We start from the raw sequence: 24,097 nt of genomic DNA on the forward strand, positions 1-24,097 counted from the left end.
AGCAATTCGTCTGAGTGTTATGAAATGAAGAATTCAGTGTAACTTACGTGTGTAGAAACATAAATGGTTTGATGGTGAAAATGGGTTTTCAGCATAATCCCTGTGATTCGAGACTGTTTATTGATGCTTCTAAAGCTAGCTTAAAAGCAATGCTATTGCATAATGGCAATAACCTGCCATCAGTGCCTTTGGCTCATGCAGTGGACATGAGTGAAACTTACTATAGCATGACTTTGCTGCTTAAGGAAATTAAATATGAAGATCATGAGTGGTGGATATACTGTGATTTAAAGGTTGTTGCACTGCAGGTTTACAGAGTGGGTATACAGATATATTGCTTTTTTTTTGTGCCTGTGGGACAGCCGGGATACTAAAAACCACTACAAAATCAAGGAATGGTCTGTAAGAGAATCATACATTGTTGGAAACAAAAATGTGAAAAATACGCCATTGGTTGATCCAAACAAAGTCATTTTGCCTCTGCTTCACACTAATCACTTGCAAAATGTGGTGCCTGTAGCAATGAACGCTTTCACCAAGATACCCATATCATGGAGCATCCTTAACAAAGTCAATGATGGGTGATTACTGTTGGTTTCCTTTTAGGGAGACAAATGAGACACCATACAAAGCACTGTCACCCCATTTTGCTAAAGGAAATTGTCATTAAACATTATAAATAGTAATATCTTGGACTAGTGTGAATTATTTTAGTGCTTTTGTTGGTTTATATGAATTTTTTGTTACGGTACCAAGAAAACTTGGAAGGATTGGAGAATGCTAGGTTTGCAGTGAAAGACCTGTCCTTGAGCAGAACACTGAATGAATGAATTAATGAAAACTTTCGTAGGTTCTTAGTGTTGCATTAAGTTTATGTTTAAAATAGTAAATATTTGCCAATATTATATTACTGTTTTTGTGTTAGTGCTGTATATCTAGAAAATGTAATGTGATAGAACGGATTTTTCCATTCAATTCAGCAGCCCAAAATTAGGTAAAATCACCCATTTACAAACCAGATACAGGAAAAAAAGTTTCAATTTGTTGACTAGTGTAATTGTGGAAAGTTGTTATTTTGATTGTAATACGAGGGCTATTCAGAAATCAACTTTCCATTGGCTACAAAAAGAAAAACACAAACAATGTTACAAACTATTTATTGCCTGGAAAATGTTCCTGGATAGTGACACTATTTTTCAACACAGTCGCTATATAAATTCAAGCACTTGTCGTAGCGTGGGACTAGATTGTGTATTCCTTCTTCATAAAAAGACGCCGCCTGTGTACTCTCCAGGTTTTCACTCCGTCCATGAGCTCTCGTCATTGAAGTGCCGAGTGGCTAACCAGTTTTTCATCTTGGGAAAGAAGTGGTAGTCGCTCGGTGACAAGTCTGGACTGTAGGAAGGATGTTTGAAAGTTTCCCATGTGTACTTCTCCAATAAAGCCTTTGTGCGAGCAGTAGTATGGAGCCTCATACTGTCATGGAGAAGAATGACACCCGTGGAGAGCAATCCGTGGCATTTGCTTTGGATTGCTCTCTAAAGCTTCTTTAGCATTTCACAATAAACATCTGCTGTTATTGTGGTCTCAGGCACCATAGACTCTGTCAACAATACTCTTTTTTGGTCCCAAAAAACTGTAGTCATCATCTTTCGGTTCGAGAATATTTGTTTGAATTTTTTTGGCTTATTCGGGGATTGGGTTTGTATCCACTGCTTTGAATATTCTTTGGTCTCAGCATTCACGAACTGTACCCATGTCACATCTCCTGTCACGAATCTGTCCAGAAACTGATCACCATCATTGTGGTAATGCTGAAGGAACATTAAGGCTGAGGTCATTCTCTGAGCTTTATGCTGGTCACTGAGATTTTTTGGCACACATCGTGCACAAAATTTGTGGAAACCTAACCTTGCCATAACAATTTCGTAGAGACTTATCCTTGACATTTGTGGGAAATTTTCAGAGAGTTAAGAAATTGTGAAATGACGTCTTTCATGCACAGTTTGTTCAATTTGTTGAACGAGTTCATCAGTCACAATTGAATGTTGTCATTGGTTTCCCTCATTGTGCACATCTTCATGCCCAATCTTAAATTTTCTGCACCAGTCCCGTACAGCACTATCACTCATAATGTTGCCACAATCGACGGTGAATCTCAGCAGCGTTAACTCCTTCTGCGTGAAGAAATTGAATAACCGAACAGATTTCACAACTCATGGAACAAATAATAATCGCGTCCATTATCAACAGTTGTTTTTCACAGACTACTGAACAGAAATGAGCGCATGATGCATGGGAGCATTATTACATCTTTACTTGTGGCTACTGCACAAGCGCCATCTTCCTGCAATGATCTAGCAATCCAGAATCGAAAAGTCGGAAGTTGATTTATGAATAGCCCTCGTAATTAATTACAACTAGTGAACAAAATGGAGGGACATAGGCCATTGTGTATTCCACACCTATTCATAACGTGGAAATTCTTCGCCAGTGACTCAAGGAAGGATGTCAGCAGATATGACAGGCACTTGGAACATAGGAGAGAGTAAGGCAGTTGATGATGCGGTGCTCAGAAGTCTGTATTAGAATTCATGGTGACCATTTTGAGCACTTTCTATAGAAGTAAGTAGTTTCTGTATATGAGAAAAGTATTTTAAGTTGTAAATTAACTTTATCATCACAGATATTATGTACACCACAAATAATGACTGTAACTAAAAAACTATGCGAAATTAACTATATGTTTATATGAACTTCTTTGCTTATATTCAGGTCCTCTATCAATTCCCCAGATTTTTCCCACATGTTTTTATACATACTGTATATATATCTCAATTCCCCAGAGCTTTCCTTCATGGTTTTATACATACTGTATATATATATATATATATATATATATATATATAAAGCACCTTTCTAGAAAAGATGCTTTGTGAAAGTACAGTAATATTTAATATTTTCCGAAATTTACAATTAGGATAAAAATTATTTTTTGTTTGTTTTTGCCTTGGCCTTTACAAACTTCATTAAACTATATTATTCATCTAGATCAAATTTTGGAATTTTAGCATTAAATCCACTTCAGATATTTCGCGTGTCTATGTATGAGGGGCAGTCAAATGAAAATGAGTCACCATGTGTATATCTCATGGCGGGCAAGTTGGTACCACTGGAATTTGATTGCTGAACTGGTGGCGATTCGCAAACGCACAGTTACAACCTCTGCTTACACACTGGTCGTTCGTTTATTGTGCTGGAAGTAAAGTTAGAAATATATGTGTTCATCCAGCATCACTAATAGAGGCAGGTAAAGAAGAACAGCGAGGTGTAGTGCGATTTTTGACTGCTGAATGAGTAGAAGGACAAGAAATCCATTGTCGCATGTCTGCTGTATATGGCGAACACAGCATGTCATGTTTGCATGTACTGGAATGGCACAAGAGATTCCGAGAGGACTGCGTGTTACTGCAAGACGATGCTCGCTCAGGACAGGCTCATCATGCCATCACTTCTGTTATTGCTGAGGTTGATGGTCTTATACAGGGAAATTGATAGATCACTGTGGAAGAACTTCATCGTTTGGTGGGAATAAGTCACGGTTCTGTACACGTCATTGCGATGAAGTACCTGCATTACCAAAAAATCTGCATGCAATGGGTTCCACATCAGTCAACAGAGGAACGAAAAACGAACAGAGTGTCTGCTTCACATGCAACGATACTACGAGGAAGAGTATGCATTTCAGTCCCATATTGGGGATGAATCGTGGTGTCAGCATTTTGAACTGGAGAGCAAATGGCAGAGCCAAAATGGAAACACATGGATTCTCCCCCACAGAAAAAGTCAAAGCAATACACACAAGTTCCGGTAAAGTCATGTTGACATTTTTCTTCGATTCTAGGAGTTCTCGCTTGTTGAATTTCTCGAGCATGGGGCCACAATCAATGCACACTGTTATGAAAAAACTTTACAGAAACTGAGACACACCATTAAGTCAAAACTTCCTGGAATGCTATCGAACGGCATTATCCTTCTTCATACTGCCAACTCCGTGAGGAATACAATTCAGGAATTTGGTTGGGAAACGCTTTAAGACCCCCACAACCCAAATCTCTCCCCATGTGATTTTCACACATTTAGAGAGTTTAAGAAAGACATTTGTGGACTTTGTTTTGCATCGGATGAAGGCATGTGTGACTGGGTGAGGAACTGTTCAGTAGATAGCCCACAAGTTTTTTCAAGAATGAAATTGATCATTTTTTCTTGCAGTAGGATAACTGTATAAACAGTTTTGGAGATTACTTTTGAGGTAATAAATGTTCTATTATACTTTTTGGCATCTGATCCGTTTTCATTTGACTGCTCCTCATACGTGACAGTAGTCCTTCTCATCCTCAACTTTTTACATTCTTTCCTTTTATCTGTCTTCCTCATTTTCTAAATATTTTAATCTACAAATAAGAGAAAAAATTGTGCAAGAAGAAGCTGTACAAAAATTCATTAATTGAACTTAATGTATAACAACTGCTGGTTTAAAACACAGGTAAGTTTTGTCATAAGTTATTCAACTCTTTTATTGAAAAACATGGACTAACGAAATTCAACAATGACAAATTTAAAAAATGAATTAAATGTATTATAGCCTATAATTTATTTTACATGATTCTTTTAAAATATTCCTTCCTGTAAATAATATTTTTTCATTATGTAGGCTACCCATTAATATAAGTAAATTTTTAATTACAATAATAGCAATACGAAATAATTACTTTTTGAACTCCAGCATTATAAACAGTCTTTATTGTTAGTGGAAATCATGCATAATATGCCACATTATTGTAGCAGAGCCGTGAAATATTACCATGCTAACTAAAACGTCATGACTTTTATTATGACAGCATAACTTGTGCCATAAATTTAACATTATGAAACGATTTGCCATGCTATAATATATTTAGTACATCATTCTTGTCATAGCAACCTCCTTCTTTGTAGGCAATGATATGAAATTACCTATCATTACAAACATGATGGTATTTCTTTATTGATTGTTTTATAATGCTGTTGTACAAAAAAATAACGTATGAAACACGTTTATAATGTTATACAGTTATTGCACTCGTCAAATTAGGAAACTCACGTCACTCGTTCCCAAAAAATTGATTCATGTCATAACATATAACATTATGAATGTGTTTCATAATATACTATTTAATAATAGTGATGTCGAACTGCTCCCAAACATGAACTTTGCTCATTTGGGGGCACTAGAATACAGGTGTTTATAGTTAAGCTCTGTGTTTGTTTGCTTGTACATCTACCTATATAATATTTCATAATTTTAATTAAATTTTTAAGTTACTAAAATTAGCCTTTAGTCACATCCGTTGATTAACTGTCACATCTGTGGACATGGTATATCAATGGACGTGATGAATTTATTTAAAACATTCCGTGAATCCAGCAATTTTGAGGGAATAAAGTTTTTCTTTTCAAGTAATGTCTAAAGCCACTTACCCTATTATTTTATTTATTTTTTTTTTATTCAATGTAATGGCATTTGACTGGAGTCATTAACTGTACAATGGCGATTAAAACCAAAATGAAAGATAGAAAACAAAATAAAGCAAGCAATGTACAAAGTGAAACTACGAAAGAGGGATGTCAGCACTGCTGCATTCTTTCTTTGGGCTCCCAGTATCTATCCACAAAGCTGACAGATGAGAGCACTGGACAAGTCTTAATGTGACTTGAGTCCATGTTGTCTGAACATCTACAGAGCATGCAATGGGAGCTGGATAGTACACCCAGGCGGTAGAGATGATTAGCCAGACAGTCGGTGCAGAACATCACAATGGCTTCTCTTCTGGGCCATTCGGGGAGAGGGGAGTTTAGTGCGTCCTTCCAGTGTACTACTTATTAAAAATGTAAAATTAACTATTTATTCAATGTTTAGAAAACTCATATGCCCATAGGTGACAGAATGATCTCAGGAAAATCAACTAGTACCAGTACCTTAATAGAAATTATCTCGCCAGTTGAGTAGGCCTACATTAAACAATAAAGAAAGCAATATGCTTCCAATATCGTGTGGCTGACTGGTAATAACCAAGACCTGGAATAGTCACTTGTCTACATTCCAATGGTTTTTCTATAAAGTAACAGATTTACCCACTAACGTGACTGAAATTCTTGTGTCAAATATTCTGTCTGTTGTAAAACTCATTGTTTTTATATCACCTACTTACTTCAAGTTTTCAGGCTTACTCTTGCATTTACATCATAAATAATGTAGTTTTGGTTCATAATTTATTTCCAGTTTTGATTTACAACCTTTTGTATTAATCTGTTTGAGGGTTGTAACAGTCCACAGACATGACTTTTTGCGTTCTATGACAACATTTAATTGTAGGAAATAAAACTAATTTACAATTTCAACTGTATTTGTATGTTCATCTAGTTTTTGAGTACTCAGAGTTATTATTTGTGGAGAAATGTTGCTTTGACAGTAAGATGTACCTTTTCAGGAGAATGACGCATATATGGGAAAATTATGGACGAACATTAAAAACTCAAGTAGCTAATTAGATATGACGCTCTGCCTCAGCGTAAGTCCCTACAATGTGTCAAAAGATATGAATGTGAACTTTCTTTATTGTATTTTATATCCAGTATGATTGTAATACATTATTTGTAATTATTCTTATTCGACTTTGCCTCTCAGGAGTTCGCCAGTTGCAGCTTCCACAAATCTCCTTCATTCCAATTGCCAAGTGTAAGTCCCCTTTTATCCATTACTTTGCTGACATATGACTTCCACTCCAGGACCAGTCTACCTTTCTCCTTTTCCTTTCTGGATATCTCCTTCTTGACAAAGGCTCTTGTGCTGGATAATGGGATTTGTGTACTTTTAGTGAGTCTGTGAGTTATGCTGACTGGTGGGGCCTCTCTTACCAGATAGATCACAAATGAGATGTGAAGACTGAAAGATACCCTGATCCTCCAGGTTGTGGATGTGAGCAATGGGCTTGCAACATGTTGTCACTAAACATTCTTAACCGCATGTAATGCTTTACAAAAATCTATTTGTAATTCTTTTCTTATTTTTCTATTTGCAGTGATTATAGGTACAGTGACATGAGACCAAGTGACACAGTGTTGGCAGTGTTACCGATGTTTCACGCATATATGTTTCTCTGTCAGCTAATAGGATGTATTATTGGAGTGAAGTTTGTAATCATGGGAAGATTTGAAGAAGATGTATTTTTACGATCCATTCAGAATCATAAGGTATGTTGTTGTTGTTGTTATTATTATTATTATTATTATTATTATTACTACTACTACTACTACTACTGCTTGCAGTTTTGTACATGTTTTAATCTAGTTTATATATAATTGTTTATAACACAATTATTTTTAATTTTCGAGTCATGTAAAACTTCTCAGAAGTAGAAGATTACAGTCACTGGTATAGCTGACGCTGTGCTCTAATTTCGTTCGAATCCTGCTTAGGCTGATTATCTGGTTGCGGTTTTTCCGAGGTTTTCCCAACTGTAAGGTTATCCCAAGGATAAAGATCGGACTCTTCTCACCAAAATACCACCTGCTATTACTAATACCACTGTTACTAGATAGATAAACAGCCAATTAATATTGGCGTTGTTAAATCATCATCATCATCATCATCATCATCCTGTCACATACTAGTCCCAAAAGAACTGTTACAGCCTGAAAAGCGATTTTCTGCCTTCTTTTCATAGGCCGACCAAGTGACCATTTCCCATTCGGACGATACTTCATTATTGCCTTAGGGATCCTGGATGAAACCATTCTTGAGACGTGTTCCTTCCAGTTTAACTGATATCTGGAGATATAGTCCAGTATTGATGACACATTAAGTTCTTGAAGGATGTCTTCATTTTTCTTTCGATCCCATTTAGTGTAGCCAGCTGTTCGTTGCATGAATCTCATCTCACAAGCTGTTAGTCTGCTTTCATCTTCTGTCCTTATAGTCCACGCTTCACGCCCATAACATAAGACTGGTCGAGCTATTATTTAATAAAGACGAGTACGAGTTGATTTTTGTACTAATGAAGGTTTTAAAACTCTATTAATGATAATTGATAAATGAGTTCTATTCAGTCAATACTTAACATAAAAATACAATAAAACATGTTATAACAACATTTAAACAAAAAAAAAACACAACAAAACATGTTATAACAACATTTAAACAAATTTGTTATGACAACATTTAAACAAAAAAAAAACAACAAAACATGTTATAACAACATTTAAACAAATTTGTTATAACAACATTTAAACAAATTTGTTATAACAACATTTAAACAAATTTGTTTAAATGTTGTTATAACATGTTTTATTGTGTTTTTATGTTAAGTATTGACTGAATAGAACTCATTTATCAATTACCATTAACAACATTTGTTTAAAATGTTGTTATAACATGTTTTATTGTGTTTTTATGTTAAGTACTGACTGAATAGAACTCATTTATCAATTAACATTGAACTTAACGGAACCAATATGCCTTTAAAATTATCTATTAATGATGCCCATTGATTTGTTGAATTTTACAATTTTCTCTGATAACTCCAAATTTTCAACAAAAGAAACTTTATATCCTAAAGAATTAAACTCATTAACTCTTTCCAAAATTGTGTTATTTAAACAAATTTTGTTTGGTATTGGGTATTTACCACAAAAGGCCATTATTTTTGTTTTGTTAATGGATATTTCCATTGAATATTTTTGAGCTGTTAAATTTAAATTATGTACTGACAATTGCAAATCATCTTCTGATGTTGCTAGTAAAAAATCTAATTTATTACATCTAATTTTAAATTTCTGTTAATAGTGATATATCCGTGTTTTCTTTCTCTAAAATCTTTCACAATGGCATTCATATAAACGTTAAGAAGCAAAGGAGAGCGGCACAACCTTGTCTGACTCCTGAGTTTATTTCCGTCCAATGAGTTATTTTTTCTTTTATTTTTACTGCAATAAGGTTTAATTTACGTGGTGCAGTCATTAAGTTCTAAGACTTGACGCCTGGAGGGTAGGCTCCCACAAGAATCTGGATGTATCACAAGATGCCGCATAACACGGCGAACATTTAAACAGAACCACATCCTCCCTCAAAATAGTCTCCGTTGGCCGTTATGCACGTTTGCAATGTTGGTATAGCTGCTGGAAGCAACGTTGAAAGATGTTGGCAGGAAGGTCCCGTATGGCTTCTCTTGTGGTAGTCATGACCTCTTCGGAAGAATGAAATCTACACCCACGTAGGGTTGCTTTCATGCGAGGAAAGAGAAAAAAATCGCACGGTGCGAGATCAGGTTAGTACAGAGGGTGTGGAAGAACTGTCACCTGTTGTCTTGCAAGTTCCTCTTGGACAAGGACAGAGCGATGTACAGGGGCGTTGTCATGTAGCAACAGCCAATTCTTTGTACTCCATAGCTCAGGTCGCTTACGGCGAATTGAATCTCGTAAACGGCCAAGAATCTCTTTGTAGCGGGTTTTGTTCACAGTTGCACCTTCTGGGATGAATTCCATGTGAATAATTCCATTTGAATCAAAAAACAGTTCAAGCATCACCTTGCCTTTTGACCTGTCTTGTCGCGGTTTTTTCTGTCGTGGTGATAACGGCGTTTTTCAGGTGGCGGATTGTCGTTTCAGTTGCGGATCGTAAAGGAAACACCACGTTTCGTCTCCAGTTATTATCCTGTTGAGAAACGTCGGATCATCGTCAGCACTACTGATGAGGTCACCACAAATCGTCATGTGATCATCACGTTGGTCTTGCGACAGGATTCGTGGCACACTGTGCTGGGTAACACGAGACATGTTCAGGTCATCAGACAGAATTTTGTAGCAAGTACCATGGCTGACCCCTACTGTTGCTGTGATATCGTCTACCGATTGGGAGCAGTTAGCACGCACCAACGTTACAACTTCTTGGATCTTGCATTCAGTTCGAATTGTTTGTGGCCGACCAGTATGCACATCATCTTCCAAACTGTCTCTTCCTTGCAAAAAACGTCGGTGCCACCTAAACACAACACTGCGACTCACTGTGTCCTCACCGTAAACTTGCTGCATCATTTGAAACGTTTCGGCAGCAGTTTTGCCTAATTTCTGGCAGAACTTGATGTTTGCCTGTTGCTCAAACTGTGACATCTCGGGTTCCGACGTGCACATTCAAATCACCGTCACAACAAAGACCATAGTTCTGCTTACAGTGCATGCACTCAACTGTCTCTTGTTGGGTCGAGAGACCAACTGACAAGGTATCATACCATGGCGCCACCTATGCGCTATAGTGCACCACAACGCCACTATGCGCTCAGTATTAGAACTTAATGACTGTACCACATATAAAGGTTATAAATAATATATATGATCTGCTTTGGGATCTGATCCTTTGTCAAAATTTCGAATAACAAACTTCTGTTACCTTTATCAAATGCTTTTATAAAATCAATAAATGCCAAATGTGTTTCTATATTAAATTCTCGATGCTTCTCAATCAAAATTTGCATTGTAAAATATCCATCGCAGCATGATCTGCCCTTCCGGAAGCCATTGTGTTCTTCACTAAATATATCTTCATAATATTTGCATAATTTATTCTTAATAATACTAGAATAAATTTTATAACCAGAATTTAACAAACTGATCCCTCTGTAATTGTCACAGTTGGTCCTATCCCCTTTCTTAAATATTGGAATAACTAATGATTTTGACCAATCTTGAGGTGGATTTTCTCCTCACCATATGATATTTAACAGATTTAAAAATCTTATGAGAAATGAATAAATAACAAATTTAAATAAAACTTATGATAACACAAAGGCACTTGATTATTGTTTGATTATGTAGATGTGATGCTGTGAGTCTTCATTTCATTCTTTAGAAAAAGAGACAGGAAAGGGTGGATTGGGACCAGGTAAAATGGCAGGAACTAGATGTTTAGATGGAGACTAACACATTTTCTTGATTGATTTGTGATTTGCCATTAATTCACATTATCACTGTTGCTATGCCCATGTCTCAAATTTATTAACATTTTGTGTAATAGCCGTCTATATGCTTATCAAGTACAATATAGTTATTAAATACTATAGTACATTTAAAAGATTAACGTTTTCGGCAATATTTGCCATCTTCAGATCTACAATAATAACACATAAAAGTGAACAATGTAATGATAGTTAGTCAGGAATCAATAAACAATACATAAATAATACAAGAATAAAATATAGTTAAAATTTAAAACGTTCATTAGATTAAAATTGACATGTGACATGATTATCAGCTTGAAAACATAGTGAAAGTTGTTGTACAATTTCTTTCTGTGGAAGATTTTTTGTCACGTTGCAAGAGTCAACTGTGACCGAGTATAATTGTAAGAGTTAAGTATTGTGAGAAGCTAATTCATATATAAATTTTGTTTCTTTAAACTTTATGTTTATAGTATAAGACTTACATAATGATGTGAATTGAAGCAGTTGGTGTGTGCGTTGTGTAGGCTCGGCTGTAACTAACTTCTCGCAGCATGTTCACATTATGCATATACATGCTAATGTATGTCGTATGACATAGATTCTAAGGTGGAGGTTGTACATTTAGGTTCAGGTGGGGATTCTGGTACGGTAATTGATTTGAATAAGTTGTATAATGGGTTCGATGGATTACTAATTTGTTTATTTATAATTTGGGTACCCTGGTTAAACGTGTTTGTGATGAAATATTCCTCAGCAGTATCATGTTTTCAAACTGATAGCCCAGATCACATATATAATAGATTGCTCATCTCTATGTTAAAATCGGTAGCACTTTGAAGAGAACACCTGCCAGAATCGTCACTCATCCGCCATAAACGAACACGAGATGGCAGTACTGTCGCAAATGCAATTCAAATGGGAGTTATGACGTGACTCCTTATGTAACAACTAGATGGCAACATAGTAAACCTGACAAAAGTTGTTACCATCAAAGCCTATAAGACCGAGCAATCTGGGTATGATCTAGACTGATAATCACGACATGTATGTTCGACATGTATGCTGACGTTATCAGCAATCCCATACCTAGGTATTGATTTAGTACAATGAGTATGAGGCGGTTTTCCTGTAGGTAATGCAACACTCAACCGATTCTTTACATTTATAGTAAGTCAACTGCCATTATACAAGGAGCACACTCAATTGAGTGACTTGGTGGCCGGGATTCCACAGTAATATGCACTGTTGGACGAAGAATCTATGTAAAGATTAATTTTTGGTCCTACAGAATACATATGTTATGGTAACATTTGATATTAGAGGAGAACTTTGAGTCAGGCCACAAAGGGAAAAACACCGGAGGAGAGGGATTCGATCTGGTGCTTTGGATTGAATTTCGGCGTAGCTCAATGGTTAGAGCGCTTGGTATGTAGAACCAAGGACTCGGATTCGTTCCCCGGCACCTAAGCGAATTTTTTCCTCTAATATCAAATGTTACCATAACAGATATATTCTGTAGGATCAAAAATTAATCTTTACGTAGATTCTGTATATTTTCCTATAAGACTATGTCGTCAGCAAAACTCATTACAGTTAGTTTGAGATGTTCTGGAAACTGTGAGTAACGATAATGCTTAGTTTGAATTCTTCCGAGAACTCGTCTAAAATATGATTAATGCTAATAGTGTGTAAAGTTGGAGATAAAGGAGAACCCTGCAAGATATCATGGTTAATACTGTAGCAATTGGTTCGGTCTTTGTATGAAATGTTTCAATCTGCGTTGTGTTATTTTCTTGAAGATTCATGATCAGTTCCATTAATTTATTTGGCACACCAATAGACTCTAAAGTTCTTCTGAGATGTTTATGTCCTACATTGTCAAATGCTTTCTGGATGTCTAAAAAAGCCACACAGATGGACTCTCTTCTCTCTTTTGCAGACTTAAGAATATTGTCTAAAAGAGATGTATTGACCTTTGTCCCAGGAGAATTTACAAAACGTCTGGTGCTCATTAAATGTAATGTAGTTATGAAGACATTTGTTAAGTGCTTTCTAAATAATTATGTTTCAGATAACTGAGCAAATTGTTGTTGGGAACCAATTAGTCAATTTTTATCACTACTCTTGTGAATTAGAATTGTTAGTGCATTCGTAAAGATTGGGGGTACTCATCCAGAAATAAGTATTTTTGTTGCAATTATTGATATCATGTCCGAGGCTATGTTATTTTTAATTGTCCTTACAATCACATGATCCACTTGCAGTATCTTCGAGCTCTACAGGATCGACTTCACTAAGCTTCGGTGGATAATAAGGTCATAGTCATTCTCTGATGAAAAAATAATTCGAAAAATAGTCATGAATTGAATAACTATTGACCAAACAGAAAGCAACATCATTCTGAAATACCTGACGAATTGCTTTTCTATGCTGATTGTAGAAATAAAACTGTGTAAATTGATATTTATAGGCAGTCTTCTGCTTTTGTCTGTCTCTCTTTGTTGCTCTTTCTGGATTAGAGGAAGCTTTATATGACCTTTAATTATTTACATTATTCTTTCTCTTTCGTATCTGATAGTGTTGTCTTGCAGGGTGTTTGGGTCCTGCGGGCACCAAGAAAGACAAAAACTTCTCAATTGAGGCATGGAATTCATCATCTTCATACTGAGCTGGAAATTTGTTTTTCCACTCGGAAAGCTGTTTAGTATACTCATTCTGTTCCTTCTCTAAAGAACCATTACTAACATTATTATTTGAGTTTCAAGCATTTACTTGGCTAAGATTATTGTTTTTAAGTATGAAGTAATTTCTGTATTCTGTTGGATGAGAACGACTTATATGTATTCTGATTCCTCTTTCATTTAGAAAAAATTTACCACAATGTTCGCAAGCAACTTGTTTCTTTAATAATGATTGTTTTTTTTTTTTAGTATTATTAGCCATTTAATTTAAAACATTTGGTTAAGTGGTATTTATATTTCAAAAGCTCCACATTAAAGTAGTAAAACCAATATCAATATACTAAATTCAAACAAAATATGCAATATTTCTCAATAATAGTAACAATGAAATTGTGTTTGTTACCTAAACAAAAGACATCCGTTGGCTTATAATAGTAATTACCAATAGTTATTCCTAATCACTGGATAAAATATGCAATGAAAAGTTATACTAATTTTTTGTAGCAAAACATTTCTTCTTGATTTTACAGAAGATTATGTCTGCTGCAGTTATATTTAATGTGACATGTTAATTGTAGGGGCCTGGGGGCGAAGCCCCCAATCGGGACTGGGGGGGAGGGCAAAACCCCCCAATCGTACGATTTTTAAATTAGATTACTTTGGTTTATAATGGGGCTCAGATTACCTGTATTAACACATAATGATCCCGTACCAGCTTGTCCATTTTGCATATTCATAAAAGTTTCACTTCAAATCTCATCACTGTTCCGAGCTAACTCTTACACATATGAAACTTCTTTCAGTACTACGGTTTTCACTAATGTTTTGTTCTTTATTTTATAGAAGATTATGTCTGTTGCAGTTATATTTAAGTCCCCCAACCGGATTGTGCTTAAATTATATTATGTTGGTTTATAATGGATGTCAGATTACCTGTATTAACATAAAATGATCCCATACTATCTTGTCCATTTTGCACTTTCACTCTAAATCTCATCAGTGTTCCGATGTAACTCTTACTTCTTTCAGTACTACGCTTTTCTCAAATCTTTTTCTTCTTTATTTGACTGAAGATTATGTCTGTTGCAGTTATATTTAATGTTATATGTTAAGGAAACGGGCCTGGGGTGAAGTCCTCAGTCGGGGTAGTTGGGGCTTGGGGGTCAAAGCCCCCCCCAATGTTATGTTACATTGGTTTATAATAGGGGTCAAATTATCTAATTTAAGACAAGAAATCAATTATATTAACGGAAAACATATCTTACACCACCTTTTTTCACTTTTCCATATTTCACTTTTAACATAAGAGTTTCACTTCAAACCTCATCACGTGCTTTTATACCAATTTTCCCTGGTCCTGGATACACTTGTGATATGTCTTTAAGGAATTGAAGGAACATTTGAGAAGCAAACCTCTTTGTACTGGTATGTCTATATATGAATTCTGATAGATAACGAAATTCGTGCTCACTCTCTCCTCCTGCTTTCAAACCATGTATTGGAACGTGAGAAAGACAATATCTGCAATTTCGGCACCACATCCTGTAGGGAAAAAACTGTTTTTTTGTATCTTTTACCCATGCTACACTTCTTCCGGTACTGGTATGACACTTTTCACACGTTTTTTTCTTCTTTATCTGGCAGAAGATTATGTTCTATGCAAAATGTGATAGATTTCTCTTCATCCAAAGTTGCTATAGTCAGCTGTCTACTAGTGAATATTTCCATTATTTTAGTTTGATTTTGTAAATGAACTTTTTAGCTAGCATGTATAGCTCATGCATTTTGTCAAGACACTCACGATGTATATTATGGGAACGAGGGGGTAGGAGTAGAAGGGAAGGTCGGGCGTGTGTCTACTGAGTTCAAGGCAAAGAGTAACCCATTCCCCTATAATTCGTAAGTAGACTCATCCGATCTCGTGCGCAGCTCTGTAGGAAGAATGGGGGAGTGTCTTGACAAAATACATGAGCTGTATCTAAAACTTATATTCGGAAGAAGTTGGAAATTTGTTTGTGAAAGTTGAATAATGCGTGTAACAATGAGAATGACGTCATGAGGATTGTTGGTTTTATATTCTCTTATAATTATATAATTTAGACCTGGCACAGATCACGATCAATTTCAATCGGCGCTATGCCCTTTGCATTAAAAAATTTTATCACTGACCGTACTTCATGGGGCGGGAGCTGGAATAGGAATATCCATCTTCAACCAATGCAACGGAGCTACTGAGAGCACTCGGGAAGTTCCACTAGCGCATGCGCCATGCCAGGACATTACTCTATCACGTTCACGCAGTTGCTTCGCGCAACATATGGTTTGCTAGCTGTGGGACGAGTGGAAAAGTTACTTTATGGACGCGCCTCGTATATTAAAGTCTTAGTGAACAAACCTCTGTGTGCATCTCATGAAACAACCTTCTATAATGGTGGACAGGTAAATTATTTACATAAAAGCCAAGAATGTGGAGCTCCCCTGCTTCTGGAGATCGGTGTTGATTCCTTTGGTGAGAAACCATCACCTGACAGTCTTACGAATAGAACTGAAACATGTTATACCATCATGATAAAAAAAAGGTACCTACCTGTTACACAGGATGTGCGATAGCATCACAGTTAAGGCATAATGTTGCAAAGCAAGAAAGTCGTGAGTCATGGATTTTTCTCCATTGATCTAATCCTACCAGCCGCACTATTGTCGTGGAGTTTACTCATTTGTTAGAGAAATGAGTATCGGGCATTTCCTTAGAGATAAAGTTGGTGGGCACATAGGACTGACATCCCTTCTGCCATTAATGTTGATTGTAAAATTGGGAGTCTTACTTTTCCACCACCCTCTGGACCAATTGGGCCTGTAATGGAATTTGCTTTACTTTGTCAACTCTACTGTATATATAATATATGAGGGAAGAGTGATTTATATTATTAAAGGCTGTTTTCTTTTTATAGATCACATTACTGTACCTGGTACCTCCCATTATTGTTTTGTTGGCGAAATCTAGTGCAGTGGATAAATATGACTTGTCAAGTGTGCGTGATATTATATCTGGAGCAGCACCTCTGAAACATGATATCGAGGTTCTCGTCTGTGAAAGACTTGGATTAGGACAAATCCGTCAAGGTTATGGTTTAACAGAAGCCACTTTAGCACTGACAATGATCCCAAGTAATACCAAAAAAAGAGGTTCTTCAGGAGTACTTATCCCAGACACAGAATGCAAGGTAAGATACCTACGTATTTTTCTCATTTTAAAATACATATAAGATGAAGAAAAAGGTCCGATTTGGTACCTTAGTCCACCAATTGGCTGCTTTCACAAACTTTTCAACACACAGTTACAATCTGAGAAATTAGGGGCTTTTGAAGAGTCCATTATTTCCTCCATATTGATTCAGCAATTCAGTAATTATTAGGGACTGTAGTTTTTGGTGAAATAAAATTGATTATTTCGGTGTTAAACCTGCCATTATTTCGGTGGGTCTTTCGTGAAATAAGTTGCCAATTATATATACAGTCAGCTCTGGATATAGTAAACTTGGTTATAGTGAACATTCAGTTATAGTGAACCTAAATTGTTGGTCCTGACCCACATACATTAAAAAGTACATTAATATTTCCGTTTATAGTGAACCCTCACTTAGGTTGCAGTGAACCTAAAACTATAACTTTCCCAAGAAAATGTAATTTTAAAATGGCCAAAATGGTAATTTATGAAACCCTTTTTCCTATAAACTTCCAAGAATATATTCAGAACAAAATCTCAAACCTTCTACTCCTTAAGTGCATTGCAAGACAAAGGATTTGTTCAGCTTCCTGGACAGCTTGAAACATATTAAATAGAATAGTGTATGCAGTGAGGGATAGAGGAAGGATTCATTTTGACTCCATTAAAAGAGGTTATTAGAAGAACAGGAAGAGAAAGAGTTTTCTTTTATAAAAGGGAGTAGAGTGATGACCAAAGGGTAAATACAAGAAGGATTACAGAATAATGGTCCTCAACCCTTCCTCCTGCATCTTTGTAAAAGTGAACCCAGGGAAATTCCAAGCTGTGTATACAGTAGCATACCTCTAGTGGGAAGAAGTGTGAAATCAGTCAGTGCCCACTACCTACATGACCAGATATTAGATTCAAGTTTTGAACTGTGAACATCAGGATGTCAAAGCGTAAAGTGTTTAAGTTGGAAGATACAGCGAACATTAGTATTGATATTGAACGTGGTCTGTCTCAACTGGGCATTAATACTGTATGTATAGCAATGTCAGTAGTATGAAAACAGACACTTCGTTTTTAACGAACCTAGGATATAGTGAACGAAATATGCTGGTCCGCAGAGGTTCACTATAACCGGAGTTGACTATATTATGTTCCTCCCAAAAATCTCTTTGCACCAAACTATAGCCTCTAGTGCATAACATATTGCAGCAAAGATAGATAGTTACTATAAAAGTCTTTGAATGTTACATACAACATTCTTCAATCTTTGCTGCAGTCAACTACAGAAATCAATCTTTTTTCGATAGTCATTGAGATGGTAAAAGTGAGTGTACACAATTTCCATAAAGAAAATACATAAATATTGGTTTTGCCAAGTGGCTGACAAATTAACTGAAGCAAAAGTCACAAACATGTCTTTTTAACAATATTGAATAACATTTTGGTGCGTATTTCGTAGTTCTTTGCAACAAAAGTAGGTCCTATAATTTGGGGTTATTAACATATTTCACACAATGATCCAAATTTCACGTTAATTCAGATTTATTTTGCTTAAATATGACATTTTATGTATCTTGAAGGGTAAAAGTAACCAAGAAAGTAATTGTGGAAAATTTTGCGCATACTGCTGTTACCAAAAAATTACGGTCCTACTAATTATACAACACTATTCATATATACACCAATCAACTAGTTCAAAGTTTAGGCTCTCCAATATTAACAAATATTAAAACACTTCACATAAAAGTGAGCTAAATAAAATAATCACTATATAGGCTACTATGTTCGAAAAAATATAACTTACAACAATGTAGCCTGATGCAAATAAAAACATTTAGCTAGCATAAATGCAAATTACATATATTATGCTTGCAGGAAGTTGCTAAACATGTGACGAAACAAAACAAACAACAAACAATTTAAAACAACATTCAAAAACTGGCTGTTAGACAAACCATACTACTCAGTGAATGGATGAAGATGAAAATTTTAATATTTAAACTTTGTTTCTGTATATATTTGTATCTCATTTACTGGTCATTAAAAATTTCTTAAGCTTTCCTTCTAGAAATAGCTCAAGTGTTTTAAATTTATTGCTAGCCTTATATAGAAATCTCAGACATCCCAACAAAAACTAATTGTCACTAAATGTCCTGTTTTTTACGAAAGGAGCCGAATGCGTAATTTTTTAACTCCCACCATTCTCCAGGTCTCGCCAAAATTGAGTTTATCATCAGTGGATTTTTTGAGAAGAAAGAGTATTTTGTCTATGTTACTTTCTTATAAAGCCAGCTTGTAATATTTTCAGAAGCTACACAGGTTGTAACTTTAATAATGGCAACTATTTATTTACTTCGAATATACAAGTGATACATCTGTGAAACTTCTACAGTCCTTCAATGTAGTAACCAGCATTGTCTACAACTCGTTGCCAGCGATGTGGAAGTCATAGTATCCCTGTAGCAGCTTCAGTTCTGTTGATGTTTCTGATGGACCACCCTATTGCTTACAGAATATCGGGAACAGTCCGGAATCGAACGTCACGAAGTGATTCCTTCATTTTTGGGATTAAGCCATAATCACAGGGGCTTAAGTCCGGTGAATGTGATGGATGAAAAAGCACTTCCCACCCCCAGCGACGGTAGAAATCAGCTACAGAGTGTGCCGTGTGCGCCCTTGCGTTATCCTGCAAAATGATGGGAGGGTTCTGCAAAACGTGTGGCTGCTTTCTTCGCAACGCTGGTCTCAGATTATGCTCCAAAAATGATGGAAATATTGTTCATTAACAGTCTGTCTTTGTGGGACGATATGTGTTAGGATGACGCCGTCACAGTCGTACACAACAATCAACATACTTTCACATTCGTAGGGGTACAACGCACCACTGTTTTGCGTGATGACCTGTAATGACGCCACTCGTATGACCTGGCCCATATCTTATCAAGCACAACAATACGCCGTTAAGAAGGCGTTTCCTTCACGATCATAACGCTCCAAGTGAGTTTGAGCAGTGTCGTATTGTATCCATCGCTGTGCCTCCATCAAATCCCAGGAAACCCACCGAGATGCAATTTTTCTCATTTCTAGGCGATTCTTTAGAATACGAAACAGTCATATGCGATATTCCTAACTCCTGGGCTAACTCACGTACTGTCTGTCGTCGATAGTTCACTGGCTATATGTTACAAGGGTGTATGTAGTAATATTTCTGATATAGACATAGAACCTTGTAATATTGAGCCAGCAAGTTGTTTAATAGCGCGGAAACAGCTTGCACTTCTCTTCACTAACACTTGGACGACCCGGCAGAGCCATGTTTTCCACTCAATCAGGCCCCTCGTTGAAGACTCGAACCCACCTCCCCACAGTCCTATATGGTAACGCTGTCACTCCACATGCCTCAACAAGATCGTCATGACATTGTCGTGCTTGTACGACCACTGGCAGATTGAATTTTCAGCCAAGATCGCTGATCCTGCTTTGTAAACACAACCACTTAGAGCTGTAACTGACAGGAGACTAACTTCAACTCTCCACAGTGCATGCGCAATGAGTCGGATGGAAGAGTCCTTTTAGGGGGGAGGAGGGCAGACATATACAAACATGTGGTAGAAGTGACAACAATTAAATCCGTCTTGTTTTCTTTTACAGCAGTGTTGCCACTATTAAAGTTACACCCCACGTATATTAAACATTGAAAGAGATGAAGCAACTGGTTCTAATAAGTGATGAAGGCAGTATAAAGTCTCTGTTGACACTTAATTCAAGAGAAGAAGTAAGTTTCATGAACAGTGATGTTCTTAAAATGGTGAAGGCCCTAGAAGATTAAGGGGAGGTGACTAAAAATACTTTCAGGAAGAGGATCAAGAACCTGTACTCTGTAGCAGCTGACTGTGGATATATCAGAGTGGACTGCTTCATAAAAATGAACTGGAGCCAAGGCGTTTGAATTGGGACAATGTGAGACAATCCTACAGTATGCTAAAAGACATACTTCCTGCTGGCAAGTCTCTCATCAATGAAGATAAACTTTTTAATGATTTCATCCTTTTGAAAGTGTTTGCAAGTGAAGAAAAAATCAGAGACTGAGACAGTGCATTTAAGTGTTAAAGCAAAACAGCAGGAAACTTTTGCACACTTAAGTAAGGAAACCTTATAATAAGAACCCCATTGAGATAATTTTCTCTCAGATGAACACTTTTTGGACTGAAGAAAAACAGGTTACAAGTAAATACTGTCAAGTTAATTTTGTTGTTCAGAACATATTGCAAGGATCTTACTTATCTGAAGTTTTTGAAATGATATCTTCTGATATCATACTCTTGAAAGCATCGAATGTCAAACAACAGAATACCAAAAGCAATCTTGAATTATAATCCAACAAGAAAAATGTCGTTGCGATGTTCTTAAAAATGATGGAAAGACGACTTTGGTAGACCATAACAGTTCTTCAAAGAACTACAACCTGTGATGATGATGGTGATGATGAAAGTTGTTTGCTCTTCTTAAAAATACCCTAGCCTCTCAACCTTCAACTTAATTAGCCTGAAACTGTGGAGTGTGACTGGCCCATGGATAAGTAATATTGAAGACAAAGATAACACTGGGTTTACTTAAGTGCAATATTATCACAATTTTTGTAAAACAGAATTTAAGTTGTGTTTATCTGTTACCATAAGTTAAAAATTAATAATTAAATTTCATGAATTAAATTATAAATTCATTTTCAATTAAAAACATGTTCTATCCCATTTCTAAAGACTATGTCTATGGTATGTGTATGGTAATCATTAGACTATTATAAAATAAGCCCAACCAATACAGTGCCTCTTAAAATCCCAAAAATTTAAATATAAGCCCACAATATATGGAACTGCTGTGGTACTAATATGTTTTATATACATGCAAAATGTCCCAGCTATTTATTAATAAGTCACCAATTATTTTCCAGCTTACCTGCACTGATTTATGTAAACTAAATGTGAAAACTACTCTACTGTATACTTATGGCTCGAAATGTCTCATGTGAGCAGTAGAGTGGTTACAGCTAGCAGGTCACTTGAATACTAATGACACACCAAATGCTTGGGTATAGTTCAAGGAGGTGTTTTTAAACAAACTGCATTGGCAGCCTACTTTATGTATGTACATTGCCACTCAAAAAAAAAAAAAAAAATGAGCAGACTCTTGGTCCTTAAATTTGGTACATGTTTACAAGAGTACGAATTGTATTGTACATAATACTACACTGTAAAGTTCTACTGCTGTTCAGTGCAAGACTCTCATTTAGTGACTCTAAGACAGCGGGCTTGCTTCATATACACGAGGTGAAGGGTTCGATCCGCGGTCGAGATTATTATTATTTTTTTTTTTTTTTTTTTGGTCTTTCCTTTTTGCATTTGTTTGTCCTTTTTAAAGACAAAACATTGTTGGTTATGTGGAATTGTTTATTACTCTACATCTGAGGACTATTATGAGGCTGGACTTGGCCAATATAAAAGAAATGTCATATTTGGAGGTGGGGAAAAAAAATATATATATATAAAAGACTATGGAACTAATACCACGTCCACATACTACCTGCATCTATCACAGTTCTCATTCACCGCAGCATGGAGTTCACGTGATTGTGGAAAAGTTCTTGATGGAATGCCACCTCTTCCCATGCATCAACAACTCTATACCATAATTTGTCCTTTCTACGATATGGTTCTGGCCATTTGGAGCATAAAGTTGCCTTCACTCTCATCCACATGTGTTCTATTGGGTTCATATCAAGAGACATTGGAGGGTGATCCAAGAAATGGATATCGTGGCGCCCCTGAAATTATCTTTGAATCCGAAGGGCATGGTGCACCACATGGTTATCCTGTTGGAATACAAATATTCCTTCGGGATAACACTCCCGAGCAGAAGAAAACCCACAACAACAACAATACACATACACAACACATCCAATCACCCAACACAACACAAACAAGCTGCATTCCGAACAATGGTACACAGACTACTCAACATACCAATGAACCAACATGATTACAAAGAAGAGCTAAGCACAATGAAATACATAGCACAAGAAAACGGATACAACTCCAACATAATAGACAACATAATACGAAAGACAAAACATAATCACAAAAAACATAAGAATTCAACACAAACACGAGAACACAAAAAATACATCACACTAACATATGAAAACAAAAACACACACAAGATTGCAACCTCATTCAAGAAATTAAATTACAACATCGCATACAGAATAAATAATACTCTACAAAAACATCTCAACACAAACAACACAAACAAACAAATACAACCACACAGGCACAAACTCAAATGTAACACCTGCAACAACTTCTACATAGGACAGACAGGCAGATCATTTCAAACACGTTACAAAAAACACATCATAGCCATAACAAAATTACAAAACACTTCCACATATGCAGAACACATCACAAATGCTAACCACACCTATAGAGACATCAACACAGACATGAAAATTCTACACATCCAACCACCAAAAAGCCAGAAACTAAACACACTAGAACAATACGAAATATACAGACACACAAAAACACATCCAAATGAAATTCTCAACACACAACTCAATTTCAGAACACACACACTCTTTGACTTCACATTACACTACACAAACACACCCCCACAGGAAACAAAACAAAAGACGCTAAGACTAGCAACAACCAGTACTGAAGATGGCCAATAGCAGGCCAAAACATGTTTACAAGGTAATATAAAATTAACACGTGAAAGACACATAATACATTTTCCGAACTAATACCACAGTCTAGTATATACAGTCACGCAGCTCAATATGTAGTAAATATGCATCCATAGATAGTTACTAACCACTAGGATCACTACTATTGCCTCATTACAGACTATGCGAAATAGTACCGGCACAGTCTATTGTTCCTAGCACCCTCACAACTCAAGCTTCGTAACTGTATGTACTAGACTGTGCTAATACATTCTCCAAAATATGGAGATAGGCTGCCGTGTTGAACGTCCTGTGGATACGTTCTATAACTCCTGCCTCATCATATGACATCCACCCTCAATATGATACGCTTATGCGACCCGACCTTGCAACCGGATACACAAAGCGAGCATCATATCGGTAGCCATTCATGCGATATACA

The 24,097-nt window shown here is 36.2% G+C and overlaps 2 protein-coding genes across 11 annotated transcripts in view; one reads left to right on the plus strand and one right to left on the minus strand.

The window, feature by feature from the left end:
- The window catches only part of LOC138700160 (luciferin 4-monooxygenase-like), a 78,765-nt gene that overhangs the window by 38,439 nt on the left and 16,229 nt on the right, over positions 1-24,097 (plus strand). For 6 of the 7 annotated variants that reach the window (XM_069826565.1, XM_069826561.1, XM_069826560.1 and 3 more), the window contains 2 exons: positions 7,122-7,293; positions 16,666-16,938. In XM_069826565.1, the coding sequence (XP_069682666.1) occupies positions 7,122-7,293; positions 16,666-16,938 (445 nt within the window). The remainder of the gene's footprint in view (positions 1-7,121; positions 7,294-16,665; positions 16,939-24,097) is intronic. The other variant, XM_069826567.1, reaches the window with a different exon arrangement.
- LOC138700159 (uncharacterized) overlaps positions 1-24,097 on the minus strand; it is a 356,318-nt gene that overhangs the window by 5,873 nt on the left and 326,348 nt on the right. The gene's annotated exons all lie outside the window — the stretch shown is intronic.

The sequence above is a fragment of the Periplaneta americana genome, chromosome 5 (assembly GCF_040183065.1).
Source record: "Periplaneta americana isolate PAMFEO1 chromosome 5, P.americana_PAMFEO1_priV1, whole genome shotgun sequence".
Lineage (NCBI taxonomy): Eukaryota > Metazoa > Arthropoda > Insecta > Blattodea > Blattidae > Periplaneta > Periplaneta americana.